The sequence below is a fragment of the Prorops nasuta genome, unplaced genomic scaffold, assembly GCF_024137725.1.
Source record: "Prorops nasuta isolate Cenicafe-Biocafe unplaced genomic scaffold, Cenicafe_Pnas_1.2 PNAS00015, whole genome shotgun sequence".
NCBI lineage: Eukaryota > Metazoa > Arthropoda > Insecta > Hymenoptera > Bethylidae > Prorops > Prorops nasuta.
Genome location: NW_027116812.1, coordinates 5,272,460 through 5,300,096, shown reverse-complemented (window position 1 = coordinate 5,300,096; position 27,637 = coordinate 5,272,460). Strand labels below are relative to the sequence as shown.

The window sequence follows — 27,637 nt, the reverse complement described above, 5'->3', positions numbered from 1 at the left end:
CCAATTTAACCTTGGAATTAAACCTCTCATAGTTGTCTACTGTACTCGACTCCGCTTCTGTGCTGGAATTTATCAAATTGACCGTTTCCTTCGTCGGAGAGCCAACGTCTTTCTCATTTCGATAATTATCCAATTCTATCGGTGATGCGAGATCTGGTTCGTCGAGTATTCTATGAAAGTTACTTACGTTCGTCGTCTCCTCGGTAATAGTGGAGGAAGTGGTTTCAGCATAGAGTCTGCTTGTACCATTAATGCTACTGCTCGATATTTCGACACTACTGGCATGCGAAAAAGTACTACTGGAATCGTGAACGAAGCCACTATCGGCTGGTGGCTCTTCTAGCTTGTCAATAGAGTCACTGTGAAAAGTGGCTAAGCCTGGATTGGTCTCGTCAAATTTATCACTGAAGCCAGTAGTTTGTCCACTGTCGGTAATAAGCGAATCTGTATCCATGATCGTCGGTGAATCGCTTGATTCTGCCAAGTCGTACGTGCTAATGGACGTGGTCTCGAAGGTGTTAACAAAAGGGTGAGTAGAAAGAGGAGAGACAACATTGAGAGATTTGGAAGGATCGGATGGCAAGCTATTGGAAAAGATTTTGTTGGTTAGCCAAGTGGTAGAAGTCCCAAATCCCTCACCAATCTTACTGCTAGCTTTAGCGGCAAGTTCGGCCTGGTTCGAATTGGCCAGGGCATGCATAACTTTCCCAGGATGCTCGTCATCATGCAACACCAATTGTGGAGGAGACGCTAAAGTTACCAATACAGGATCTTCCTGGTTAGGAAGAGGTGCGACAAGATTTTTGTGCGATTCATGCTGGTTAGACGTATCCCTACGTTTACGAAACGGTAAAATCAGCCAAATATCGCTATCTGTCGTACCTCCCGGTGATGGCTGTTGTCGCGTCCTTCCACCGGGTTGCGATGACCCCGAGGAGGAAGATGTCTTGTTTCCCTCGCCGAGCGACAGCTTACCATCGGAGTTCTCGCCCACCAGGACTGTACAAGCCTTTTTACCTGGATAGGACCAACTCACTATGCTGGAAGCTGCAACCAAATCGAGTTTAATTTAATTCCGGTAATTCCTCGTTCTGCGTGCGCCCTATATTTATACGTTCGACTTAACATGTAACGAACAAGAGGAATGAAATAAATTTGACCATTACCTGCGACGTATGAGAGTGCTGCTGTTAAGCAAAGGGCGACCATAATTACGACTATGGCAATTAATTTCCAACTGCACCAATCAATTCCCTTGCGGAAATGGCAGCGAATGCTTTGTCTCCTCATCGGAATCATCGAGGGGGCGTGGCCGTAAGGTATAGGTACTCTGTAAGGCAAAATGAAATTCGAACAATTAAGCAAAAATTCAATCTCAACGCGTTCAAACCTTAATTTATTATAAAATTGCATTCCTGGTTTGAAAATAATTGCTACCTACTGTATGGGAAGTACGGGGCAAAAAAGTGTCCCTCTCATTTTATTCGTTACGTGGGAAAAAGTGGAGAGTAAAATCGGGACTTATTATAACTTGGTCGTTTGAGACTTTTTTGTGTAGTGTTTTGGATGGAAATTGGAGTCGCCGGGCGTCAATGATTAACGAGTGGCAGTCGCTGCACCGTAGGGAGGGAGGGGTGGATGGGTTTGGAAGAGATCCATCCGTTCCTGATTTCGAAATATTTTTCTAGCAAGATCGGTGAAAAAACGGAGCCTTGTGCGCAGAACGCGAGTATATTTAGCGTGAATTTGCCTAACAAAATGCCTAACAAAAATATTTAAACGAGATGAATGAATTCCCAGGCGAGAGGAGCTTGTTTGCTTTCGTGCGCCACTCGATAATGGGAAACGAAAGCCAGGCAGCGGGCACACCGCAGCTTCGCGGAGGTCTTCCTTTTCTGACCATTTTCCTGCGAGAGCAGATTTTTTTCCCTCCAAACCACTTGACTCGCAACGTTTTAGCGTGCATCTCACTTTTCACTGTTTTTATTGCTACTCCCTCTCTCGTGCTCCAATCCTCCCTTGCCAGCCTCACGAAAACCTTCCTGCCCAAAGTGGATGCAACTGACGTAGTTTATTCGGGGTTTCGGCAAAAACTGCAAGGAATTTCAAATCCCGCTCTTTTCTTATTTTGAACAACACGCTGTAAGATTCTACATTTTTTATAGTTAAACAAATGGGAGAATTGGCGATTCACGAGAAATTCGCCCAGTGTAGTGTATATATGTCATCCGGTTAAATGGAGAAAGGATCGATAAGCTATATACTCTATATAATACGAGATAAATGAGATAACGTGTATTTCGGTAGAAAATAGTTGTTCCGGTTGAATTTAATAAAATTAATTAGAGGGGAATAGTTTTGAGTAGGAGTTTCTGTTCGATAATTTCTTTTCCTCTCTGGGTACCTAGATCTGGTTATGGTCCAATAAAATATGCGCCAAGATGCCATAAAATGTCTGCTCGGCAAACCTGATTATTTGCTGGTGGAGGGGGGAGTGAGCTTTGAAGCAACGTCTCACCGATGGAAATCTCACCAGTACTCGGGAAAACCTGGAGTAACGTATTCAACGATATAGCCACGCTTTACGACGGCTTTGCAAATTTCAAGTAGACCCCGCCAGTTCGAGATGCCGTAACGAACGTTTCTAAGGATTTTCAGAAACGAGCGATTTTCCACGGTGCGCGTCACGTGCAGGGAAGCAGCTTCGAGAATGAAAATTCTCGTTCAAACATTGACTCATTGTGAGTGTCACCTGAATGGATGATTCACGAGGGTGTCAAGTTCGACCCAGAAGAAAAAGGAGCGTACTCGGATACGGCTCATTCGTTATGTTGTCCCCGAGCTCCTCGAAATTCCACTTTTTCCCCCTCCCTCTTTTTTTTTCTCTCTTTCTCAAATGGGGGAAAAATTTTTCAACGATCATCGTTCACAGTAGGCTTACCTATCCATGTTGTTCTGTAGCTCGACCTTTATTGGACTGTTTCCCGTAGACTGATTCTTGTTATTGTACTCATTCTTCGGTATCTCTGCAACAAGAAGAAGAAGAAAAATGTTAGACACTTTGGATCGCACTTTAAAAACTTAGGCGGCGGCGATGTACACTACGATAGATACAGAGAGAAACTGGTTCAGATCCATTGGAGATGGTTTAAATTCGCGAAAAAGGAGTTTGGCAAAGCGCGCGCGTGTCCGAGCAAATTGGCTGAGAGTTTTGGAGGATTTTTTTGCCAGTAGGGAAGTTTGGTGCCAAGTAATAATTAAAGAAAGCAACTTCTTCGGCTTTCAATTGGACAGTCTGGCAAGAGTACAAGTGGATTGGAAAAAAGTTTGTCCTTCTCCCCGCTGCAGTTTGGAATTTACAGAAGTACGCGTCACACGGCTGAATGCGAATACGAGTATACTGGATGGCTTGTGGGTTTTGGCAAATGGGGGATGTGAAATTAATTGAGCTACGAGGCGCAGCACAAAAGTCTCGCGTGCGTCGACGTTCTTTGGCATGCCAGGCGCAGTGCGCTCTCCTTCAGGGGCTCCTGTGCGTTGAATCGATAAGTACCATGATTCATCGTGGTTTCGGTTTGAATTTCAAACGACCGGGTCTCACCGGAAAAGTGACCGAGCACCCGCTGAGACCGCAAGGAAACAACCCTGGAACTCGTGTACGATGTCCAAAGTTTATGATAGGCTTCTCCATTAAAACTTTACTTTCGACAAAAAAGTAACATTACACACGCTCCATATTTAATATACATATACGTATGATTTCACGAAAAATCGTTAAGCAAAAAATATTTGCTAAATTTTCGAGAGGAGTGTGATCAAAATTTTGTATTATATTTGCTTTTTGGCAAAGGAAAATTTGTTCACCTCCACGGGGCGTATTTATATATATATATATATGATACTTTCTCGCGTTTTACCTGATGCGGTATATGTATACAGCTATGAAGAAGAGAGGATCGGTGTAGCAGCGTCTATATATATAGGTTTCGGTTCGTTTTCACCGGGTTATTGATCCTGGCACTTTGGATTCTTTTGAAGTTTCGAAGGATTTTAGGGCCCTCTGGCCACAAAAGTTATTCTCCGGCTATTCTCTCGAACCAATCGCGAACCCCTTGCGTTCCCCTGCTGGTGCGCGTGCACGTCTATACCTGACCTGTATCTTCGGCCAGGCGTGGGAAGAGGGGTCCGGCCTCAACGCCGTAGCCCCCTCGCTAATTGCAGGTGTTGCCCCGTGCATCCTCTCCAAATCCAATGATTATGGCGTTTAGGCAGATAACCGTGATTACGGCGATTTAGCCGGAACACAATGCTCCTCGGAGTTTTTCAGCTCCGCTTAGGAACACGAGACGTCGTCCGTCGCGTGGATTCGAATTAGCTGTAGATATACGCTCAGAGGGGGATCCTTAATTGGAGACCCGTCAGATGATTTACGGCGGCCGATATTAGGTGAGAAATCGATTATCGAACGTGCTAGACGCAACTGCGCTAGCCTTCTATGTTCGCCACCGGAAGTGCAGCTTAACTCGTATATTCACTCTTTCTCTATACCTTTATTAATTTTTCTTACCAGGAAGACCCTTTATAGTTCTCCATATAACCACTCCTGCCCCACTTTTATGAAATCGTTAATCATGAAAACTGATGTTATACACATTTCTTTAAAAACTATCAGTTGCTGCGCTCTATCGGACAATGTATAATTTAGCTCGAAAACCTGAGGTAATTAAACGCAGTTGCATTTCCATTTTATCGAGGTCAGTCCGACCTAGGATGATTTATAAGTTTTAAGTACCCCTTTAGCACCCGAGTCTTGGAATTCTTTTGACGATTCGCCGCGTGATGTATGTCGACTGATTGTAGACTCGCTAGACCAAACCGTGATACGATAATTATGAAATGGCTTGAAAGCACAGCGAGTTATACTATTTACTATATATGGTTTCAGGAATTAGTCGAAATGCATTTGAGATTTGTACGAGGAGCACCCGCTTATTATCCGCAGGTTTATATCTTAATTTATTAGAGAGCTGTCGGATAGATTGGTGGATCGGTTTTTATGGGGGGTAAGAAATAAGGAGAGAGGACCTAGCCAGTCTAGAGGGCAAAGTCGATTTGGCTGCCGGTGCTGGGACGAGAGGATCTTGTCGAAGGTGGAGGAACTATTATGCAAAAGGTCATAAGCGTCAGGGAGTGTCATAACGGTGAGTCAATAAGACGGGGAACCATAAATCACTGGCCAAAGCGTCTCTCACGCTCTCGAGAAGGACTCGACGGGGAACGCTTTGGAAAAACGGAAGGCATGCAGATGGCCATGAGGAATCGTCCTGGCGCCTCTTCAGCAAGGACTATCCCTCCTCCTCTCGAGTAGATCCCTTAGTAGCAGAAGCCAAGCAAGAAAAAGGAACTTGTCATTGGCCTCACTTCTTCTGTCGTCGTCTCTTTCCTTTTTTCTTTCCTATACCTTATCCTACCTCTTCTCTCGCACACACACACACACACACATACTAGCTTCTTTTTCCAAGTCACAACGGCCAAGGCCACTCTCGAGAGGCCAAGACCTCGGGTTTCACCATTTTCTGTGGCGTGCTGGATGCTGCGATGCGCGATCCTCTTTTCTCTCCTCGAGTACATTGGTCTTACGCCGACGGCACGAGGTCCGCATTCTTCTTTTGCCCACTTTTCCGTCAGAATTCGATTTTACGCCGATCACAGCGGCCACCTCCAGACTCCTCGTGATACAATGGCCGACGCAACGCCATTTTCAGGCCCACCAAGGTGAATTAAAATTCTCTCCAGCTAAAAAAATCCTGCTCTTTCAACGCGGCTCGCTTTAACCCAATTCCTCCGACAGCTGAGAAGCGTAGCTTCGAAATCCAGAATTTAATTAAAAATTTCCAAAGAAGCGGCACACAAGGGGAACAAAATGTGTCTTTTCTTAAGAACTTCCTTTTTCTCGCTTCGTCAGCCTATTTCTCATTTCGGTAAATATAAAGACGGTATGGATTGCCCCATGGAGAGGGACTGGCGAATGTTTATTAAAGCTGGTACCCGGTGTAAACGTGAAGCGGAAACTTTCGGGAATGAAGATGTCCCAAGTTTGTCGGTTTTTGGCGATAAGACGCGGTAAACAAGACGAGTTCCCAGGAATTCCACCCTGTGTCAGCTTGGTCACCTCGGTCACCTCTGCTTATCGCTGATTACTCGTACCCTCGTCAAAGACGTCACCCTTCGATTCACCTTTAGTTTCTTTTCTTGTTCCAAGCCAAACTCGCAGCTATCCTGCAGACCCACAATATTGTATACCGTCCGGCTCTCCTTGCACTATTATACAGACCCATAGCTGATTACTTTCGAGAGAAACCTATAATCTTATCCCAAAAACGAGCTTTTATCGCGATATTTGCCAAACTCCCTTGTCACGTTTTAAAACCTTTCGGACAATCTTGCAATCTTCATCTCCATTCGTCAGCGTTTCAATTATATATCATCCTGACGCTGCTAATAAGCGAAGGACCAATGTTGCAAAACAATCAGCCGCACGTAACGTAAATTTCTATTATCGTTGATTGAATCACCACGAAAACCGTGCGGATTATCAGACGACGCTATATATCGTTTAATTAGACAAGCCTGATATAGAAAGGTTCACTGATATTGAATCGATTGGGCTTGACTGGATGCATATGCGGTTTGATATATATTAGGAAATATCCAAGTTCTCGTGGATTAAGCCAACGTAGGAAGTCAGCGCGTTTCCCACGTAAACGCCCATCACGTGCCGTAAATCAGACTTAACGATCCTGAAGACTTACTTGGTATATTGTAGAAGTTACCGGATGGGGTGCGTACTAGACAGGATGGCTCAAGATCAGGATCGCGCTCGTGATCGCTCGCTGCGTGACTTCCTGGCAATCTTCCGTTAAGACGGCTCATTGTTGGATTACGGGGTGGCACATCGGGTGGGCCCCGCGGTGCCGAATTGTCCAACAAACACCCTGCAACAGAATCAAAGAATTTCCGTAAAGACCACCGTCGTAATTTCTTCCAATCAACGCCGCATCCCGGCACATATCTTACAATAGACTCGAGAGAAAAAAAACAGCTTTAAGACAGCCTTGTCACCCCTGAATAGCAAAAAAATCTCTTGTAGAGGTATTAGGAGTTAAAAAAAATGGGAACCGACAATTTTTGTCGAGCCAGTTGACAAAAGAAGGATCTGCCGCGCATCCTGGGGTCTCTTGGTCGCTGGTCTAATCCTGGACAGGTGATTTTCGGAGAGAAATACACGAAAGGGTTGCCTGTCGCGATTAGACACGGATCACCGTAAGTGTACAGCCTTTTGGTCCTCTCTTCGGAAGGATTACAAATGAGGAACGCGTTAGATTACGCTAGCTCTTACAACCGCGAACACGTCACTCGTTGCATTTCACGAAGCAGCTTAACCTTTTTTCATTCATCTAGCATTTTCGGTTATGCAAATGAAGAAAGATGGTGGATCTGTTAAAATGGAGAATATTTAGGTTGAAACGAAAGAAAAAAAAACTACAAATGGCGAAGAGTTCTTAGAAATAGAGCATCGAAGATCTTGTGTGCTGGCGATCACCCAAAGCTCGACGAAAGGTGTGTAACACGATATATTTGATATAGTCGAAGGGTTAAATTTAGTCGTAGGATTTTGAGGTGGAACAAAAGTTTGCGGTGAGCGTTGAACGAGAGGCACCCATCAGGGTCGTAGCTATTGTACCAATAAAAGACTGAGAAGCGGACAGGGTCGCGAAATTCGAGCCACCTAGGCGCGTGTCTGTGGTAATAATGTAGTGCAGGAGCGGATAGTTCATTTTATTCGAGGAACGTATGCGTGAGATATATAGGCGATGGAAAGAGATCGGGTCTAATCGGCCATCGCTGCCATTATTCTATATATATATATATATAGCTTTTCTCTTGCTCCACTGTACAGCATCCTCGATCGCATTGTTCGCAACTTGGATTCGTGCAGAGACTCTTTTCGCCGATCTCGAGGACACTCGGTGATCCTTTACGAAGGAACTTTTACACTTTGGATTGGCAACTCGTAGCAGCGAAGAATTTTCGGAAATGGCTGGCGTATACGAAAAGCGAGGTTGCATCGAGCCTCGTGCACGTTTATACACCGCCATTAAAGGCTTCTCGGTCTTGTTGCAGCTTTAACGTATAAGATCCGCAAGGACCGCAATGGATAGAGAAGGCACTTGACCCTTTTACGGTCCAACTTTGAGAATTTCTGTGTTCCGTTGCGGCTTTGCTGGGTTGCGCGAGTGACGAAGAAGCAGCAACGAATAATACTCGCGTATATAGACATGTCACGTAACTCGATAACACTGTTTCGCTTTACCATCGATTCGACCTATACGATAAGAATTTTATATCTCCCTTTTATATGCTTCCTTATATTGTACATTCGGCGTTTGGTTTCTCTCGTCAAAATTATAAAAAAAACTTTTCAAGCGAGTCACAAAAGACTTATAGAATGTAAATATATATATATATATATATTAGGTAGGGGAAGTCTGGGAGAGTCGAACTACTTTTTACCAAAGTCAATGTATCTTTTTTTATAAATAAAATTGGGAGATAAAAATAGTTGCTGAAAACTGTCTGACTATATAATTGACCATTACATGCAAAGAACAAAGTTTATATTGATTATAATAAGGAAAAGGTTAGCAATAAACAATAAAATGGTTCCAGTCTTCCACCTGGCCGAATCTCCCAGACTCCCCTTATACATAATAAATACCGTCATTCGTAAAATCTCAGTTTAATAAAGACATTTGATCGTGTTAGGCTTTTGGGCCTGTCCCAAAGAGCGAATACACGTAGCTGTGGGTCTTTTGACGAATGGAGAAAAAAAGAATTCCGAATTTAATGGAGACACGAGCGGAGAGTGGCATTTAACACGATGTTCCTTTCAAGATTATCGAAGGCAATGCTAAGTCGGTGAATTAAGAGGGCTCTTAATCTGAAGTGGCATTCTCATGGTACAAATCGAAGGCTTTTTGGCAGCGTGTTGCTCATCGATCTTCGCGTGGATCGACCGCAGCCGCAGAGCATCTAATCGGTACAAGAGGTTCACGCGAGCAGGACCTTTCAGCTTGAGATTTTAGTGGAGTCAGCCGCGCGGAAGAGTCCAGTCGTTGCTCTCGCGCTAATAGATCGGCGGGAGCACTCATTGTGATCGTTTACACGCAGGCTAGGATCCCTTTGCTATAGGTCGGATCGAGGGGGAGAGAGAGAGAGAGAGAGAGAGAGAGAGAGAGGCTGAAAGAACTGGCGAAAGGTCGTGCGCAGGCAGACAAGAGGATGCCGACTGAAGGATCGAAAATACTGAAAGATCGACAAAGGACCATTCTGCCATCCTGCAGGACTACGGCGACAAAGGATATACTTGGAGAGATGGGAGAGAAGGCATCCGTGAATCGAATTATACTCGCATGGGTTACCGGAGGAGGAGCTCTAGATGATGCTGCATGGGGGAATGAGGGGGGGAGTGGAGCGAGTACCTCTCCGCTGAATGGGTCCTACCTCGAAGGATGTTGTCGCACCGGGCCACGTAATGGATGTGGCCCATTCAACTGGCACATCACAACGCGTAACATAATATCTCGGGGTCCTTGCAAGCAAGAGCCCATGCCTAATGGAATTTATTAGAGAACGATTCTTCATCTTCGATGGGACCCTGCCAAAGCCTAGGTACACCTTCCTCCTCTTGACTCTGTTTACTCTACAAATATCCTTGAACAACTTTTCGGTCAAACCAGACGCTTCCACCGAATTAAATCCCTCTCGCAAACAATATATACGATACTAGTCAATCGAATCTGATCTGATATAAAAATTTCACGCATAATACCATAGTTATTTACAATGTACCTACTATTTTACATTTGGCGCGGTTTATCAAGTTTCAATCATCCGACACTAATTAATCGAGCAGCATTATTTGCTGACGATAAAATGTAATTCTGCCAATTGTATAAAAAACATTAATCAAGCGGCTATCGATATATCGTCTGGCTGATTCAATAAAGGGCAACTGTGCTGTGCTTTTTGTGCGGGAGGGGGAAGGAGAGAGCATGCGCTACCCGAATTGTTTCTAAATGGACTACAATATGAAGAAACGTTGTAATAACGTCTTCTGACGTACGAGCGTGGGGAGAAAATGAACAAACGATCGCGAGCCCCAGTCACGTATGGAAGAGCAGAACTAGCGGATTTCCGATTTTCGCAGGGCTAACTGGAATGGACAAGGGTTAGTCTCCTGTCAGAATTAGCTTTTGGGGAGATGTGAATTAACGTTGTTCCCAAGCGTGAAATAACGATAGCGTCCACCAGCATGCTTTGTCATTCGATCTCCTCTTCTGGTTATCGTAGTCACGGAAAGATCAATATATACACTATACGTAATTTATATTGTAACGCTGGAATTATTCCTTATGCAAAAGTAAAAATCAAATCTATCGTATTCAGCGATATAATTATAAACGTATCGCGATCGAAAATAGTCCATATCTTTGCGCGAAATATCGACTGTTAATAGCTGTTAATGGATTTACGTATTTGGAAAGCATGCGTCAGCTAAAATCCATCAGACACGAGAAATATTTCTGGCACTGGGTTGCGCATTATTGATAGGTTAGCGAGCGTTGACATTTGGCAAAAGGCAGTTTTCACTCGGTTCATATATTAATATTTATCGATCCGGAGGTCTTTACTTTATTTCCTGCTGGAATGAATTATTTCTACGGTACTAAAATTTTCCTACCCGCGCTGGAGCTGGTAGGTCAGCAGCTTCTCTATTCATGAGATTTTCCCATTTCACCCAATTCCGTTAGATTCGATTAATCTTTGATTATATACGGATTTAGGAGGCTAATTATGCAAAATTTTTCTTCGTCTCGGAATTGAAGGAGGAAAAAAAAAACACTTTGTGCGAAATTTCATCGTACCTTATCAGGGAAGATTGCAATGAGACCGTCGAAGAGCTCTTGTAGTAAACGCTAAGTGGTAGAGTTATCTCAGGTTTATGTATATACGTGGCGCACTCAGTATTAAGCTAGAACTTATGGAAACCATAGCAGAATTTGTGGAACAGCCACTTACTCTGGCCGGAAGCATGCCGTAGTATCAGCTACTGAAGTAGCGCACAATTTACTAGAATATTCTGAAATCTTCCTCGAAATATGTAGGAGTTATAATATAATATAGTTCCAATATCAATTTTGCACTAATTGAAATATATTGAGCAAGCGCTCGTCTATCTTTTACTTTTAATGAGAAAATATTACCGAATCATTAAACGCAGAATCAGCCCTAATTAACCAATTTCGCCTAAAATTGAAATCTTGCTAAATTGTTCTACCCTTATATATTATTACACGAGATAAGTGAAAAGACAAAACGAACGATTATAGACTCGTTTCTCAGATTAAAATCATATCAAAGTTATTATGGTTGTATGGTGCATGCATCGATGATTAGAGATGTTTCGCGTGATGGAAAAAAGTAAATAAAAAAAGAAGCGATTATTTTTCGACTCTATTGTTCATTGAATTCCCTCGATGGCTGCAGTGTTTCGGCACGGCCGAGTCTCATACAGCGAAGATCGAAAAGCTGGGGAAGATCGTTAGTTTTAGGAAAAAGAGTGAAAAAGTTGTTGCTAGTGGTAGTAGGCGAGCAAAAGGGAAATGGAAAAGGTTAATTCGTTTCCCATTAGAATTTATGTGCCGTGCTGGAAAGAAAAGGTACTTTTTACGAGCTGCTCGCTAAACCGTGCGTATTCGAGTGGACCTCCCCTCTGGTGTAAAGCAGCCCCTAGCTCCCCTCTTCAAGAAGCAAGACCCTTTTCCGAGCGGATTCCAGCGGGAAGCGTGGAAAAGGCGAAAATTTTCATGGCCGGATCGAAATCAAAGGAGCATTGAACCATGCGAAATCGAATGGGAGCATTTTTGTCTGTTTCTGCGTGCGTCCCAGCGACGCGACCATTTAATTTTATAACGACGCCAGGATTCCCCCCCCCCCCCCCCCAGCCACCATCGACGATTAATAAACCTAAGTTTCTCTGACAAAAGCACACACCGCCGCCTCCACACGGGAAATCGTTAAGTTATCGCTGGTACTTTAACAAGCGATTATCGTCCGATGATAAAACTACCTTTGTGCGTGCGTGCGTGCTTGCTGCCGGCTATATATATATATATATATATATATATATATATATATATATATTTATAATAATAATAACGATTTGACTCTCCATACAGTTGGACGGATGAAAGATTTACAAAAGAATCGAACAATGGAAAGTAAGGTAGTTGGCATTTGGGTGGATGTATAAGGATATAATAGGTTAATGTAGGCGCATAAATTGCGTGGATTCCAACACGATTACGCGCGTTGTTGCAAATCGAGCTAGCTGCGATCGTGGGCGAGTCGCGAAGCAGCGGGATGTCATAATACCCTCGGTAGTTTTCAGAACGACGCATGGACGGCGAGCTAGCATCGCTGGTCTCTCTCCCTCTTGCATGCGCGGAGCGGATAAATCGTTCTCCGTGAGACAAAATGATATTGCCGACTCGGCAAAGCGGGGGCGGATTCGTCTGAACATGCTCCAACTTGGCCCGCAAAACTGCCTGCAACGGGATCTCGCGAGATTTAGATAGTCGATAACTTTCCAACAGTCCTATATGTGTATATATATATATATATAGGATGGCTGGAATAGAATAAAAAAAGAAAAAAGATATAGCGCAGGAGAGGTACGGCAAAAGGGAAGCCCTGCTCTCCGCTGCACCCTCTTCTTGCTATACGCCACTATATAGGCATCAGTGAATCGCGAAATTTTCAACTGGAATATTTTTCGTGTCATGGAAATATGCAATCGCCGGGCAATAAGAAATAAATAGGATTATCCGGCACTGAACATTCCCATTGTTCGCGATTCCTCATTGTACCCGCGTTAAGAAGGTTACGACACTCGATGGCTGCCTGGCAAATCCAATATCGATTCACTCCCACTCGACCCCCCCGATTCCTGCCGAGCATCTCAAATATTTTTCTCCATTTCTCCCCCACCCCCCACCCACCCTCCTCCTCCCTCTCTCCAACCTTTCGTTTCTCCTTTCATCCCCGAACTGGTTGCGGATGAAAACCGATATAGACGTTGCTAGGTGAGATTCACCTGAAAACTAGAGGAACGCGACTAATTATTATTATTATCATCGAGGCTGCAAGAGCGTGGGCGTTAACGAGCTGCTTTTCGAAAGCTGACCGTTAATCGGTGCAATTAACAACCGATAGGAATCACCCCGTTATCGAACTTACTATCTCCCCTCCCACGCTTCTCCAGATTTTTCCCCTCCTATATGAATATACTGGCTATACGGCAATTAATTAGCTCACCTACGCGAAGAAAGTGTATCCACCCACCCCCCCTCTTTCCCTTTCGAATTTTCCACTTTTCCGTTTCTGCCAGCAAAAACATTTATCTTTCCAACCATTTTTTTTTGCAGCTCTTTGACTTTTTATTCGGATTTTCCCTTTGCCTTCCTTAATTATCCAGCCCTTTGACTGGACTCTGCCGAGCAGGTCGTTCACCCGGATATTTTTGACTTAATTATAAATATTATTAGCCGTCGTACTACCCTCCCTGGCCGAGAGGGAAGTTGTTCGATAAAACTTTTTTCTCTCCTTGTAATTCCCAGGAATCAGCTTTTCCTCGTCTGTCAAGTTGCACGCGGATACACGAGGAATAAATAGAGTCAAGCGAAATGGCAATAGTCGAGCTGCTGCTCGGCGTATGATATACGTAAGATTCCAGCAACGATGCCACGTTTCCCTTCGTACTCTTTTCTTTTGGATTTAATGAAAAGCAACGTTAATAATGGATGCGGCCTACCGCGATAAAATCGTGCGCGCTTATGCCGGGGTCATTATTCCGGGCCGCGTACACGACGGACGAAGAAAAAGAGATTTTAATCGAGCGCGTTCAATGCACATTCTAATGTCATTTGCATTGCCGTTTTAACCGGTAGTTTGCATTATGCGAGCACAGAAGTAACTAGCGACCTCCCATCCCCACCCCTCCCCCTCTGCTCCCCCCACACCGCCGAATTCTCTATACACGCTGTAGTACTGCAAATGAAGCCCGATGTAGCTTGGCCATTCAATGCATTGTGCCCCGATACGGACAAAACCATTTGGAGGATCGAGCTCTGTCAATGAGCACGTGTTTCCACCAATTTCACGCTCCAGTTACACACACACAACACGTAAATTAACCTATATCATTCGATTATTCCAAATTAGATCGTACTTATTTATTATCGAATCTCGCCTGTTCCATTGACAGTGATCCAGATTACATTGCTATGTATATACCGTATATTCTACGCCGCTTCTAATTAATATTAGTGTATTATATACATGTGCTATATATATAATATATATATGTATATACCGTAGAGGATGATATGTCTTTGGAATAAGGTATTAGGAAAGAGCGGGTTTCCCGGCAGAATACTACGGTAGTTTGGGAGGTACAGGAAACGTGGCCAAAATAAATCCGCAAAGCCGAGGTTAAAATCGATGCTGCGGCCATTTAAGAAGGGTGGAAAGAAGACGGCAGGCGGGGCCGATGGTGGTGGGGAGCGGATCCTGCGTTTGGCAGCTCGTGGATATTGGAAGAGACTCATCGTTCTCCTCTCTCGTCCTCGACGCTCTCGCGTTCTTACGAGAGCCCCCCTCTTGGGCGTTCGTTTCGCTACGATCCTACCACGCTATGCACCAGGAGCAATCAATTAGGCTCGCTTTAATTTATCCAAGTGACAAACTCCGATAAGGAAGGCTGGACGGTAGCTTCATTAAAATTTGACATCGATCGCTGATAAGCCGTGATGTTTCCGTGCAAAAGGTTGACACGAATTACTTGTTCAGTTACAGTTTACGAGACATTAAAGGACTTATAAACGCCGCTTGACCTTGTGTTTTCTCTCTCGCAGTGACAGCGCAGTGGATGGTGGCGCCACCACAGCTGATACGCGATCTAGTCGATATAGTCTCTCCGGTAAAATAACTGCCATCGACGTGTCCCTTGCTACATTCGCTGCACACTTTCTTCGCGAAGCACAAATTTATATTGCCCGGTCTCTTTTGCGATTATTAAATTAAAAGAAGAAAAAATTTTGATCACTATTTATGCAAACACTTGGGACGTAAATCTTTGTCTATTATATATGTATATACTTTTGGTTTTCCATCGTTCCAAAGGATCGAATCGTACGAGCGAGAACGATTCCTTTCAAGAAGACATCGATGGCTTTGACCACCGGAGGATTAATCGAGCAGCGTAGTTTTCGCGTGGAGCAAAGTTTGGCACAATTAGATTCCCTTAGAAGCCGGGCTGGAGTCCGGTAGACGAGGAGAGCGATAAGCACGCGCGTGCCTTTAATGAGAATCGAAGCTGAGCAGCCGCGCCGCTCTAATAGTCGTGTAAGATCATCCTGGCCCTCTGTAACAGACGCAGCCGCGTACCGTACCTTATAACAGCGCCGCTCTCGCTTGTTATTACGAGACGTTAATCTCGATAGAGCAAACCGCTGCGCGTAATTCAAGAAGCTCGCCCTCGTTATATTGGTATTTTCGCCTCTAAGGAAGCTGTAATAGCCAGCGTACGATGCTTATACAAAGGCCTAGCGAATTCCTGAATTATCTTACGCACTATTTCATCATCATCAAAGCTCAAACTACCTCTAACCCTTAAATTATTACTTTTACCTCTCTTTGACTATTAGGCAAAAATCTGCCACTTTTCTCCTTTCTTTTGCAGACGTATATGGCGAGCTATATATACGCGTGGCGATGATTCGAGAAGATGCGCACCTTGGGTGAAAAAATAAAATACATCTGGCTGTCGGGGCTGGGATTTCCTCTCGTCGTTTCCTTTATTTCTTTCGTAAGGAGATTTGACAGGCGAACTCGTCGCTGTCGCAACGTCTTGTTATGCAAATTTAATCCGAAGGAGCGTCTCGGCTCGCCAGTTTTTCTCGCGCACGTGGTTTTACGATTTTCCGAGGGCAGGGAGGGGACCAGCTGATAAAGCGCGCGACATTTTCAAACGTCAACGTGATAAATACGGAGCACCGTTGTAATACACCGGATCTCTGCCTCCCTCGGTTTCCTTCCATTCTTCTCACTTCGCCAGGGAAAGGATTGATCTCGGATCAGCCAACATTTTGCCCAATGCCAAATCTATACTTTTTTTTCCTCAGGGACACTGCACTCGTATCTTTCGACTAGGAAAAATTTTATTCCACACTCCACCAAAACGATTTAGTATTGGAAACTAGTCGTTTCTACATTGTGAAATCATAGCTATTATATACGACCAATCGCTGACGTACTATCTGCAGAAGGAAGATTTTTAGCCATTACTCTCTCTCTCTCTCCCTATACTATATTGCAATTCTTGGAAAACCAGAGTGAGAAACGTAATTGCGCAAAATGGGAGCAGGAATTTCACAAAGTATAAATTTAACACTTTTAGCTCGGAAGACTCTGTATTCTCCTATAAATATCGTGACATTTGAGAGCAAAGGGTTCACAGTTATCTAGCGGAGTTCAGCACTAAATCTTGGAGGTTGAGCGGGGATGAGGAAGATGAGAAACTTTCGGAGCGCCACGAAATAATGAATTTTTAACCTCTCGGGATATATTGAGAAAGGGTGGGGAGTGGAGGGAGAGCAAGAGAGAGAGAGAGAGAGAGAGAGAGAGAGAGAAAGAATAAAACTTTGCTTCGCTCTAAATCGAGCCACGAGAGCTAGACTAGACTGTATTCGAGAGGGAATATAAGGCGCAGGTTCATTGATCGTCAGAATTATCACAAATGACTTGGCACGTGAAAATTTGGCACTTGAATTTTGAGGTTGGATGACCGGAGCAACGGGACGTGAAGGTTTGGGGAGGGGAGGGGGAAGCTGGGCGAGCGCACTGCAGCTTGAAAGAAAAAACGAAACTTTGCACGGACGATTTAGCACGTGAGAAAATCTGGGCCCGTGGGGCTTCAAGGTAGTAGAAGTACCACCCACCTCGACCAGCGCCGTAGCAGTACGTGTACTCGTTATAATCCATGCTGGGCCTCTTCAGCAATCCTTCGCTGGGCGTTAGATCCAATAACGCCGTTGGATCGCACATGAAGCTCTTTTCGCAACTGTCATCGGCCAAACATTTTTAACGCCCAAACTCTCTCTCTCTCCAGCCAGCAGCGACCGGAAACGAAACGACACGCACTCGACTCCCGTATAAACGATCCTTCCGGCCCCAGGACTTCAAAGCGATCCCACGACGTCGACGGATGCACGATACCGGCTAAATTAAACTCCGAAAGTGACTTTGTCAATGAGAGCACCAAAAACCTGCTCTCTCCACCTGTTTCTCTCTCTCTCTCTCTCTCTCTCCCTCTCTCTTATATTTGCTTGCTAATTTCGCTACTCGAAATATCCGAGGAATATCTTAATCTGTACGCTATAAGCACTGGTTCACTTTTAACACTGACCTTGAAATTCGCAAGCACTACACCTCGAGATCCTAGACTTCACTACGTTAGGATCCTCGGCGTAGCGGTTCTCGTATCCTTGGAAAGACATTAGAACAGCACTTTTCCTATGATCTCTTATCCTTTTTTTACACACTGCACAAAAATAATTTTCCACCCTCTCTCCTCCTCCCTCCGTGTTTCCTAGCTCCCCCTATCTAGGAGGGAACTTTGCGATTAGTCGAGCACATCACTTGGTTCTGAGAAACTTTGAATCACTTTGGTAGAATCCAGGTTGATCCAGGAAGGCAGCGTCGCACGGTGATTAGAATTTTGATCGCTTTCGGAGGTTTGGATTAATAAAGCTCGTGACTCGTGAACGTAGGTCCGCCAGCGTGACTAATTGAAAGCAGAGCGCGCAGCGTGGGACTGGACTCTTCAAGCCGGAGCAGAGGGTGCTGGAAGACGAGGGTCAAAATTCGTTCCGCTGAAAATCCTGCTTATCCCTCCCGCGCACCAGACTAGCTCCCTATCTCCATAAAACACTGGGTACTCTCTTCCGACGTAAAACTGCTAGCTCGACAAAAAAATATCCAGCAAACTGACAGTAAGATCACTTCACTTTTGACTTTTGGACATTTCCTATGGAAAGAAGGACACTTGGCACTGTTCACTATATTCACTGTCGAAGATGGATCCGTGGCTAGTTGGTGGGAAGAGCCGAGTTTTTCGGACGAATTCGGCGAGATGGTTGAGAAGAGCGTCTCGGTATAGTGTATAGGTTGGTTGGGTGTTGGCGAGACGGAGTTTTTCGGGGAAAAACACGTTCGACCGGCGAATGTGCTGTGGGGGATGCGTTGAATAATTCGGGGGTTGCTCGAAGCCAGCTCGAGGCGATCCAACCAACCCCGGTGCGAGTTGGAGTTAAACTCGGCGTGAATTCTCGACAGGAGAACCGCACGCTTGCGCGGTCAGTGACAGACTGAGGAGGCAGTCGGCTCGCTCGGCGAAGCACTGAAATCAGCGGAGCAGAGCATAGCCAGCCGCCAGCCGATGACTCCCGACACTGTCGGATCCAGTCCCGAAGGGAGGGGGAATATTCAAGGTGGGGGGCTTCTACAAGGGTCGACGAAAGATGCTAGTGGTAGTAATGCTGCTGGCGAGGGGATCCCGGGGATAAGAGAGGGAAAGCCAGGCAACAGCCGGTCCTCGACGATCACGGCACCCACTGCTCCGCTGATGCTGCACCGAATTCCATCATCAGTCCTTCGCCTTTGGATCCTCTTCGATTTTCACCGCCTCTGCAGCTCCCGTCTCTCCCTCTCATCTTACTTAATCCTTTTCTCCTCGCTAAAAACTTGTCCTTGCTGTGCTCGATAAACTTTCCAGCGTCGAATGTATCCTCTACGCGATATAGAATAGATATATATATATTTCTCTCTCTTCTTTTTAATTCCGTCCGGAGAGAGAGAGAGAGAGAGAGAGAGAGGAAATTTCCTTTTTTTTCTCGCGCTCTTTACCGTCTCTGCCCGATGCCCCTTATCCAGCCAGATTCTCCCATGGGATGAGCGATTAAGGTGTATCGCCGATCATCCTCGACGTCCCGTCAAGGCTCCGGCACAGATGGCCAGCCTGCAGTTATTTTTCTGCGCCGCCATCGCCGCTTCTTCCTTCAGTCCCGCTTGATTTTGCAGCGGATCCGTAATTACGATCAGGCTTATACATATAATACTGCCATCTCTCTTACTTTGAAACGTCTCTCGATAAGAAAAACTGTAAAAGTTCTATGACAAGCAAGCTCTTGCCGCTCGTTAAATCTAAACAAGTCGTTTAAAATTGTCGGCAAACTAATAACGGAAATGTGCACAACGCTACATAGCACATAATGCAGCTAACAATGAACGAAATTGGCAGGAATGATTTATCTGGTTGACATTAGCAAGCCTGGCCTAATTTGCAGTAAAAGGTAGAAACTTATTGTTTCACGTATTTAATAAAGCGAAATAGCGATATTAAGAGGAACTTGTTGATCTTATTGGGAGACTGGGCTATTATAAGGCTGATTGGGAGGAAAGGATTTATGATTCGATGTCACCATTAATCAGCTATTTGTTACGATCCGGCAAGTGGGGCCAATCAGACGTTAGACGGTGAGTGTGTTGCGAAGAGGAGAAAGGAGAAAGAGTTCTTTGCCGTGGGGGAAGCCAAGACCGTAACATCTGCATACGATGGATGATGGCTTTGTAAATTACGCCGCTCAGGGCGATCTATGCACTCTGCAGCGAGCGCGCGAGCGCATCCGCGCAGACGCACGTCTCTCTCCGCGTGACCCAGAGCGACATGTACTTTCCTGCTTGGATATTCCAAAACTTATCCGGCATGTGCGCCCAACGACCACGAATTATCTCTCTTAATAACACTTGTCCTTATCAATATTCATCATTTTCTTCGCGATAAAAACTGCATGTGTACGGAAGGAAAAGAAAATTTGTCGTTGCTATTATATATATGTATATAATATAAACAAGAGAATTGCAAGCGTCGAGGAAGATTGGCCCGATAATTGGTATATTGGAGAAATAATGGGGGCCAGGCTGGTATATATATATATTATATATGTACCTGTATAAATGAGAAATAAAATCGAGTAGCTGTAGTACAGGGTGGCTTGAAAATGCATACATGCTCTCTCTCTCTCTCTCTTTCGCTCTATGCATATTCTGTGCATCTGGCGGACCTCCGGCGCAGTTTTATTGGCTTAACTCGCTATTTTACAACCGATAGTGGATTAAAGGGATTAGAGGTTCGTCCTCGGGGTGGCGCTCTCTTATAGAGACATAAACTCTGTAAGATACGAGGATTACTCTGTTTCTAACGAGCGGGCACTGCGCGTCCTCGATAAAAAGTCGATTTACACCGACACCCGCATCTCTCCCCCTATACTCTTCCACCTAACACGTGCACTCTCTTCAAAGTATCGAGTTCCAGTTCCCGCGTTCCAGGAACCTGCGTGAATGCCAATCTTCATCTTTCTCTCCCGGAACACGTCGATCGTAAGAAAATCCACGAGATTCGGATAACAAGTATGTGCGTTTGTCGTGTAATAAAATCGTGGCGTGTCTCTTTACGATGCTCCGTGGGAATAATTTCCCGTAGGCTGCACAGTCTTCTCGAAGAAACGCTGAAACCGTTAGCCATAGTTGATTCTAATGGAGCTATTGAAGATTTCAATGGCTCACGGTTCGAGTCAAAGTAGAATTTTCTATTATACAGATTATAGTGCAGTGTGTATATATACTGATTTGCAAAAAAAAAGAAGCTACAGCGTACAGACATCCTTACAAGTTTACTCCGATTGAATTTATCGATTGGTAGAGGTAGCTTGGAGACTGGTCGATTATGGGTAGCATCTGTTACGACGAGTGACGAGTAAAAAGAGAAAAAAGGAGAAAGAAATAAGGCGAGTAAAAGAAGAGGATGGAGCAGAGGCAGAAGAGAAGCAGAAGGAGCAGGAGCAGGAGCAGGAGCAGGAGTAGGAGGAGGAGGAGGAGGAGGAGGAGGAGGAGGAGGAGGAGGAGGAGGAGGAGAAGGAGGAAGAAGAAGAAGAAGAATGAGAGTAGGTTTACGTGAAATCCCGAGTCGTCAGCGGGTGGATCGAGGATCCTGCGAGACCGGCTGTTGTCCTCCAGGACTCACTCAGTCCTTTCTTCATAAACATTTCATCCGGAGATAGCGCAATGCTCCGCCGTTACCTTCTTCCCCGACTCGGCTTTATACGAGCGAACGACTCGATATCTCGCGGCGTTTTATCGTTAATACTTTCACCCCCACCTCGCACCCCACACCCATCAACCATTCTGCATCTTATATATACCGCCAGCTGGAAAGAGAGACGTTACGGCATTTACACGAAGCGACGTAAATATGGGCCAGCACCGATTTTCTCTCGAGCCCTCGCTCTTTATTTTCATTCTCACTGTTATTCGTACCCCCCCCCCCCTTCCTCCTCCCCTATATCTCTACGTGCCATCTGCAAGAAGAAGCTTGCATTTATTATCCGATCCAAGCTACGATTCGGCCACCTTAACCTGAATAATTTACGCATGCCCTGAGACTCGCGTGCCAGCGGGGAGTATCAAAAACCATCGCGACGAACAAAAGCCACGTCCTTGTATTGTATACCCATTGAATTAATAAAATTTGCGTCTTGGCGCGCCAGCCAGGGAGAGTACAAAGATTGCTTGGATCGCGGAGCAAATTAAAGGAGAAGTAATAATAAAGTAACAATTATAGAGTAAATAAAATCAGAGCAAAGGGCTGTGTGGAGAGTTGTACAAAGGGTTGCCTTTATATATATAGAAGAGCAATTTTTCTAGAATTTTCAAAGGTGTATTTGTGTTGACAGTCGGCTTGGTCCAATATTTATCGACGATAAATCTCTTTGCGCAATGTTTCCTCTGGACACTGTATAGAAGGGGGTGGGGAAGGGGAGGAGGAGGGGACAAACACTGAGCGGAGCGGAGCGCGAGTGGGGCAGCTCCATTACGCTCCTTTCACATGTGCGACTACAGATGCCAGTGGCTTGGACATCTGGCCGCCGAGGATGAGCCCGAAGGATACGAATCCACCGACACCCCGAAACCTCATGCCGAGTCACGTTGAACCTGTTCGCGCCATATTATTTCCCCGTTGGGAGAGCTGCGTCATGCGAGATTTCCCATCCTGATGACACGTGTAGAAATCCTTCGGCGATATAGCGCTACGCACTCTTTCGTATTATTGCTAAAATCAATAATAATACTATAGAACGGATGGATGCTTTCTGTGTGTGTGTGCTCAACTAAATTGGTTTTATATTTATTCCGAACGCTGTACGCACACACGATGATTTAACCAGAATTTGGCTAAATTTCATGCCTCAGATTTTATCTCGAGTATTTGGGATGTAAAAGAGGTTGGGGATCGTTAAAAATAAAGCCTGGGACTAACGGAGCTTTGCTCGTGTAGAAATTATAGTTGGAGAAAGAGCGAATGCACATGAAAGTGTTAAGCAAACATCGATGGGACGATACAAAGGTGATGGTAAGATTTACGGGCGACGGAAGTGTGAGAATCCTAGGTGAAAATGAGCGTGTGGACCGGGACGTAGATTGAATCTGGCAACGTGGCTCGAAATTCGATGGGGCTTAGTATAGGACTGGGTAGATTTTTTTTCTCGAGGATACAGGGTCTTTGGGATTGGGAGCGACGGAAAGATATCGAGAAAAGAAACGTAGACCAAAAGACGGAGGATCCTTAATGTTAAAGTAATCCGAATCTCGTCGTATCCTATCTCGCATCTCTAAAGTTTCCAGCATTTTAGGATTTTTTTTTTTCACCAATACGCGTGGCAGTTGCACCCTTTTCCTAACGCACGATGGGATAAAAAAAAGGTTCTTGGATGATACTTCTGAAGTCTGTCTCTTTATATATTCCGAGACTGCATAAAAAAATGTGAATCGCGCACCGATGTCCAAAGATAAGCTTTATTTAAAAGTTATTATATATATATATACATATATATATATATATATGGAGAGAGTATATACGAAGGAGAAGCAAGGCTCGCGTGTGCAAACAGGTGCGAGTTTGGTACGCGATGAGGAAGGCACGAAGGTCCGATAGAAGGATATAAACTGGGAACATGAAATGTAGGCATTCTCGGTGGGGCTTAGTTGCTCCGTTGCACTCAAACACGCGCGAAAGGGCTGGGCTGGGTTTTCGGGGGTGCGGAGACCGTCTACCATCTGGCCGATACGCAATCCGACTTAGCCTTTTTTTCGTAATCCCAGACGTTTTCCAATCTCGGATGAGAAACTCGTTCCAGGCAGAGCGGGCTCCATTCAGCGGATATATCGGGCCGAAAATCGAATTCGAGATTCCCGGATGGCGCCCCGACATTCTTCACCCCTTCACGTAACCTTACGTGAGAGGTATCTCGCTTCCAGAATACATCTCAGCAACCTCTCTACCTCGTCTTTGTGCTCGAATTTTTCTCGAGTTTTTCCTTTCCACCTTTCTACCCCGTTTCCTTTCTTTTCAACGTCCGTCCTCGCCGCTGCTTCTCTTTCTCCTGACCGATCATGTCCTCGTATCGGCGTTAACCATGATTTTTCGGAAGGAGAAAAGTTTCTCATGCAGGGACAGCTCCGCCGCGCCGCGCCGCGCCGCGTCGTCGCCGGTGCCGATCGACGTCGTCCTTTGGATCAGCTTTATTCCTGCGAGGCATAGGGAAATGGCCAGAGATTGGCGATGAAAAGTCGAGGCTACGGGTGGTCCGAAGAAAATATTTCCTGACGCAACGATCAGCTCCAATCTCAGCAGCGAACTTCAAGCGACTCGTGATTTGAATTTTTCGAAAAACTTTTCCTGCCAGGGTGATCTCTCGGACCTTTAGTTTCCGGATTGAACTGGCCGCGTGCCTCGACTCCACGAGCAGTCGAAAGGTCAAGAAATATTTAAGCGGGGATGAATAGTCGTGACAGATTTAATCGTCCATAGGGACTTCCGTAGCTTCCACATGATCAGTGCTTGAGGAAGAAGACAATTTTTATACTAATGCTTATGTGCATGTAGCATATAGCATACATTTATACATATAATGTACTTTGTGAATTTTATCAAACTTGGAAATCATCGCTTTTAGGTATAGGGTGGTTTTCAGAGGAACGTTGTATAACGAATCGGTAGGTTGGAAATTCTTGGCGTTAGCAGTCACACTGGGAATATACCCACGTCACTTCCTTAATGCACTTCCTCTTCTTACGTACAGGTCCGAAGATTTTATCGAACAAGTTCGCTCGTATCTTACGTGCTCCCCTTCGGGCCGAAGCTCAAAGTCCCTCATCCATTCGCCTCGGGCCAGTTCCGGTCTCGTCAAGTCCTCGCTGGGGGTGTCTTCGTCTTCGCCGGTATAAGGGGACACCGGGCTGCTTACCTTTCACACGAGTCTCTCTCCTCAACCACCAGCTTGCATATTCAATTACGGGAATCACGACAAATCTTGCTTACGTTGCACGCGACGCTGAGCTTGCATTACTTCCAACTTTCAACTAGAACGATTTAATCTCGAGGTGCCACGATATTCGCTTCACTCGGTATATATTCGACTAATCGATAAATAAATTTAAACATCGCCGATGATCTTTCGATCTATATACCGCGGTTATTTATATAAATTGGGAATGTTTAATTATTAACGGCTGCTTCAAGTAAGAGCACACCGAATATTAATAGTTGATACTGGCAATGTTCAATCTAGCTGACGTCTGGTCCTCGAAATTAGTCAAAAGACGTCAGAAGAACCACCTCATTTACTATTTTATTCCTCGCCATTGAATTTGAATGCATTATTATATTTAATCTTATGGATGAAGCTTGAAAAATTCACGGATTGAATCTAAAAACTAAATCGATGCTCGTTATAATCGACTATTATTACTGTTATACGTCAATCCTTCATTCCTGCTTCACCCCGGGTTGCTGAGCAATTTCTGGTCTGGAAATCCTGTGCGGCGTCCTTTAAAGCCATAGTGTTGCACGGTGGCTCTCTCTGGCGAGAATTCGGGCAGTGACACGCGCTGGTGCCTCGCGTCGTTCCTGCAGCGTTAAAGCGAGAAGGAGAAGGCAGCGACCTGGAATTCGTAAGCTACCAGATACGACAGATAAAGTGAGACCATGTAACTAAAAACTGGCCATCCAAACGATTCTAGTGGCACCTTTAGCTGCATCTTCACGACAGTCTCGTCATTCTTTCACCTTTCTCACGCGTTTCCTCGACACCACAACTTTCTCAAACAGCCCTTCGCAATATATAAATATATATATATATATATATATATATGTATATATTTATACAATGCAAATTTCCCAAAATTTTGAAGGAGAAAAAAATTTCGATCGATCGATACACGAATTATTTTCTCGTCTGTTTTGGAGAAGCGAGATGAAACGCTATTGTTCAGGTTAATGGTAAAGGTGTATGAGCATAGTGGTTTTTAGACGCAACTAACTTAATTAAGGATTAACCGCACGAGACGCGTCAGGCTGACAGAGGCGGTCCTTTTGCGAGTCGCACGACTGGCGAAATACGAGCGGACAAAGTACTTTATAGGGCGGTGGAGATGGAGTGCATGCTGGGTGGGTGGATGTGGGGAGGGGAAGGAGAGGGCTTGTGGGGAAACAGGCAAATCCATCGTACAGCTTTTGGAGTAAACCAATCTAGTTGACAAGTGCCCGGGACGATGGCGCTGCTAATGATAAGTAACGGGCGCAGCCGAACAAAGGAGCGGAATAAATTTCGGGGATCAGCGAAGGTGGATGATACGTCGCCTTATTTACTGGCATTTATGGTCGCCGATGCTAATCTGAATCCTCGAGTTCTTCTCCCGGTCCTTGCTTCGCCGGCATCCTCTTAGGCCTGACCAACCTGACATCGAGCCTTCTCGCCGAGAGGAATCTGGACTGCAGCCAGCACACTGAATTATGCTAATGCTCGCCCACATTCGGCCTTCTCTCCGCCTCCCCCCTTCTTCCCCACCCCCACCTCCTCCTCCCTCTATTCTACTCTCGCGGATATAACCGCAACGTCTATACGCCTCTCGGTCGAGCCACCCCCACCTGCTGCCTCTTCAACTCCTTTTCTTCTGCCCCGTACATCCGCCTCGGACCGGAATATCCTTCTCGCGTCTCTCCAACAACAAAACTACGATGATTCTGCACGAATAACATTATTCCTAATTCCAATACCAAATCCTTCATTTTTTTCTATCCTTTTATCTCCTACCTAATTTTCATTCTATTCTCGCGCTATGTTATTGTTATCATGAGCAACGTTCATTGAGAAACACATCGAGATGAGTGTTATAATAACACTCGTCTCGTATACTCGGAGTGCGCGCGTTGTAACTTTCGCTAAAAGCGTGCTACGCTGAGTGAAAATCTTGCCAAGAGGGACGATCGCTTCGATTTTCGGTACGGTTAGAATTTTCGGTAATTCCTGGTCTGTTTGATGCAGGAGCACGCACGCTGGCCTAAAACGTGAATCGATGGGTTCTGTGCATCATGTGACATACATTTTCTCGGAATTCCGCACGTGAGCCACGTGTCCTTCTTGGCATTATGGCATTCGTGCAGACGGTACGTAGAATGTCCATTTGCCCCTCCTAAAGAGACTCCCTTTCATATCCCTTCCCCCCGCTACCATCCGACAAAAAAAACTTTCCCTAAAATATCTACTTTCTTCCATTATAACACCATCCTGAGGTGAGAAATCTCTCAATTAAAAAAGAAGCTGCAAAACGGCGGGGAAACGTGACAATTTTATATTAATGTTTGGTAAAAAATCAAAGTGTATGCGGTGATATATTATCCGATATATGCATGTATAACGCTATAGAATATATATATATAATATAAATTTAATGCTATATAGAAGAGCCACCGAGCTTCCGTTCCTTTAGAGAGATTTTCCATCCTGAGGAATTTACTTGTAGCGTGTCTTAATGCATGAGTGACTAACTTATTATTCAGGGGCGCAATTAAATTATGGATTTACATATCTATCACAAGGCGACTCGGTAAGATTACCCTAGTCACGTCCATACATAAATGCAGGAACTTGATGGATGGTACAAAATAAAGAGGAGGATCGTCCTCGAAGAGGCCGTTAGCGTTTCTTCCTAGAACGTGCCACTGGTTTAAAACTAGGTGACTCGAATTTAAGCTACCAAATGAGATTTTCCAGCTGAGATCGTATCAAAGAACCTCGTTAATCGATGCGGAACTAAATGTGTAAAATGAAAGTGTCAATCAAGTCTAAATAATCTTTCGGGTTTACGCACATTTCTTATTTCATTAATCGATTAGGAAAACTTGATATCAAGTTACTGATGCAGTATATAGAGAAATTGAGACACGAGAAGATTTCGATTTACTGGTATTTTGATTCCAGGTTTTTGAACCTGTACTATATATAGAATCATGAAAAATAGGTAAAATAGAGAGAGGGAGAGAGTCGGGGAGTGCAAC

The 27,637-nt window shown here is 44.8% G+C and overlaps 1 protein-coding gene across 5 annotated transcripts in view; it reads right to left on the bottom strand.

Annotated features, from left to right (window-relative positions):
- Ten-m (teneurin transmembrane protein Ten-m) overlaps window positions 1–27,637 on the bottom strand; it is a 388,572-nt gene that overhangs the window by 17,306 nt on the left and 343,629 nt on the right. For 4 of the 5 annotated variants that reach the window (XM_066736568.1, XM_066736572.1, XM_066736569.1 and 1 more), the window contains 4 exons: window positions 6,813–6,995; window positions 2,942–3,026; window positions 1,167–1,330; window positions 883–1,047 (listed from right to left, as the gene is read on the bottom strand). In XM_066736568.1, coding sequence (XP_066592665.1) covers window positions 883–1,047; window positions 1,167–1,330; window positions 2,942–3,026; window positions 6,813–6,995 — 597 coding nt within the window. The remainder of the gene's footprint in view (window positions 1–882; window positions 1,048–1,166; window positions 1,331–2,941; window positions 3,027–6,812; window positions 6,996–27,637) is intronic. The other variant, XM_066736573.1, reaches the window with a different exon arrangement.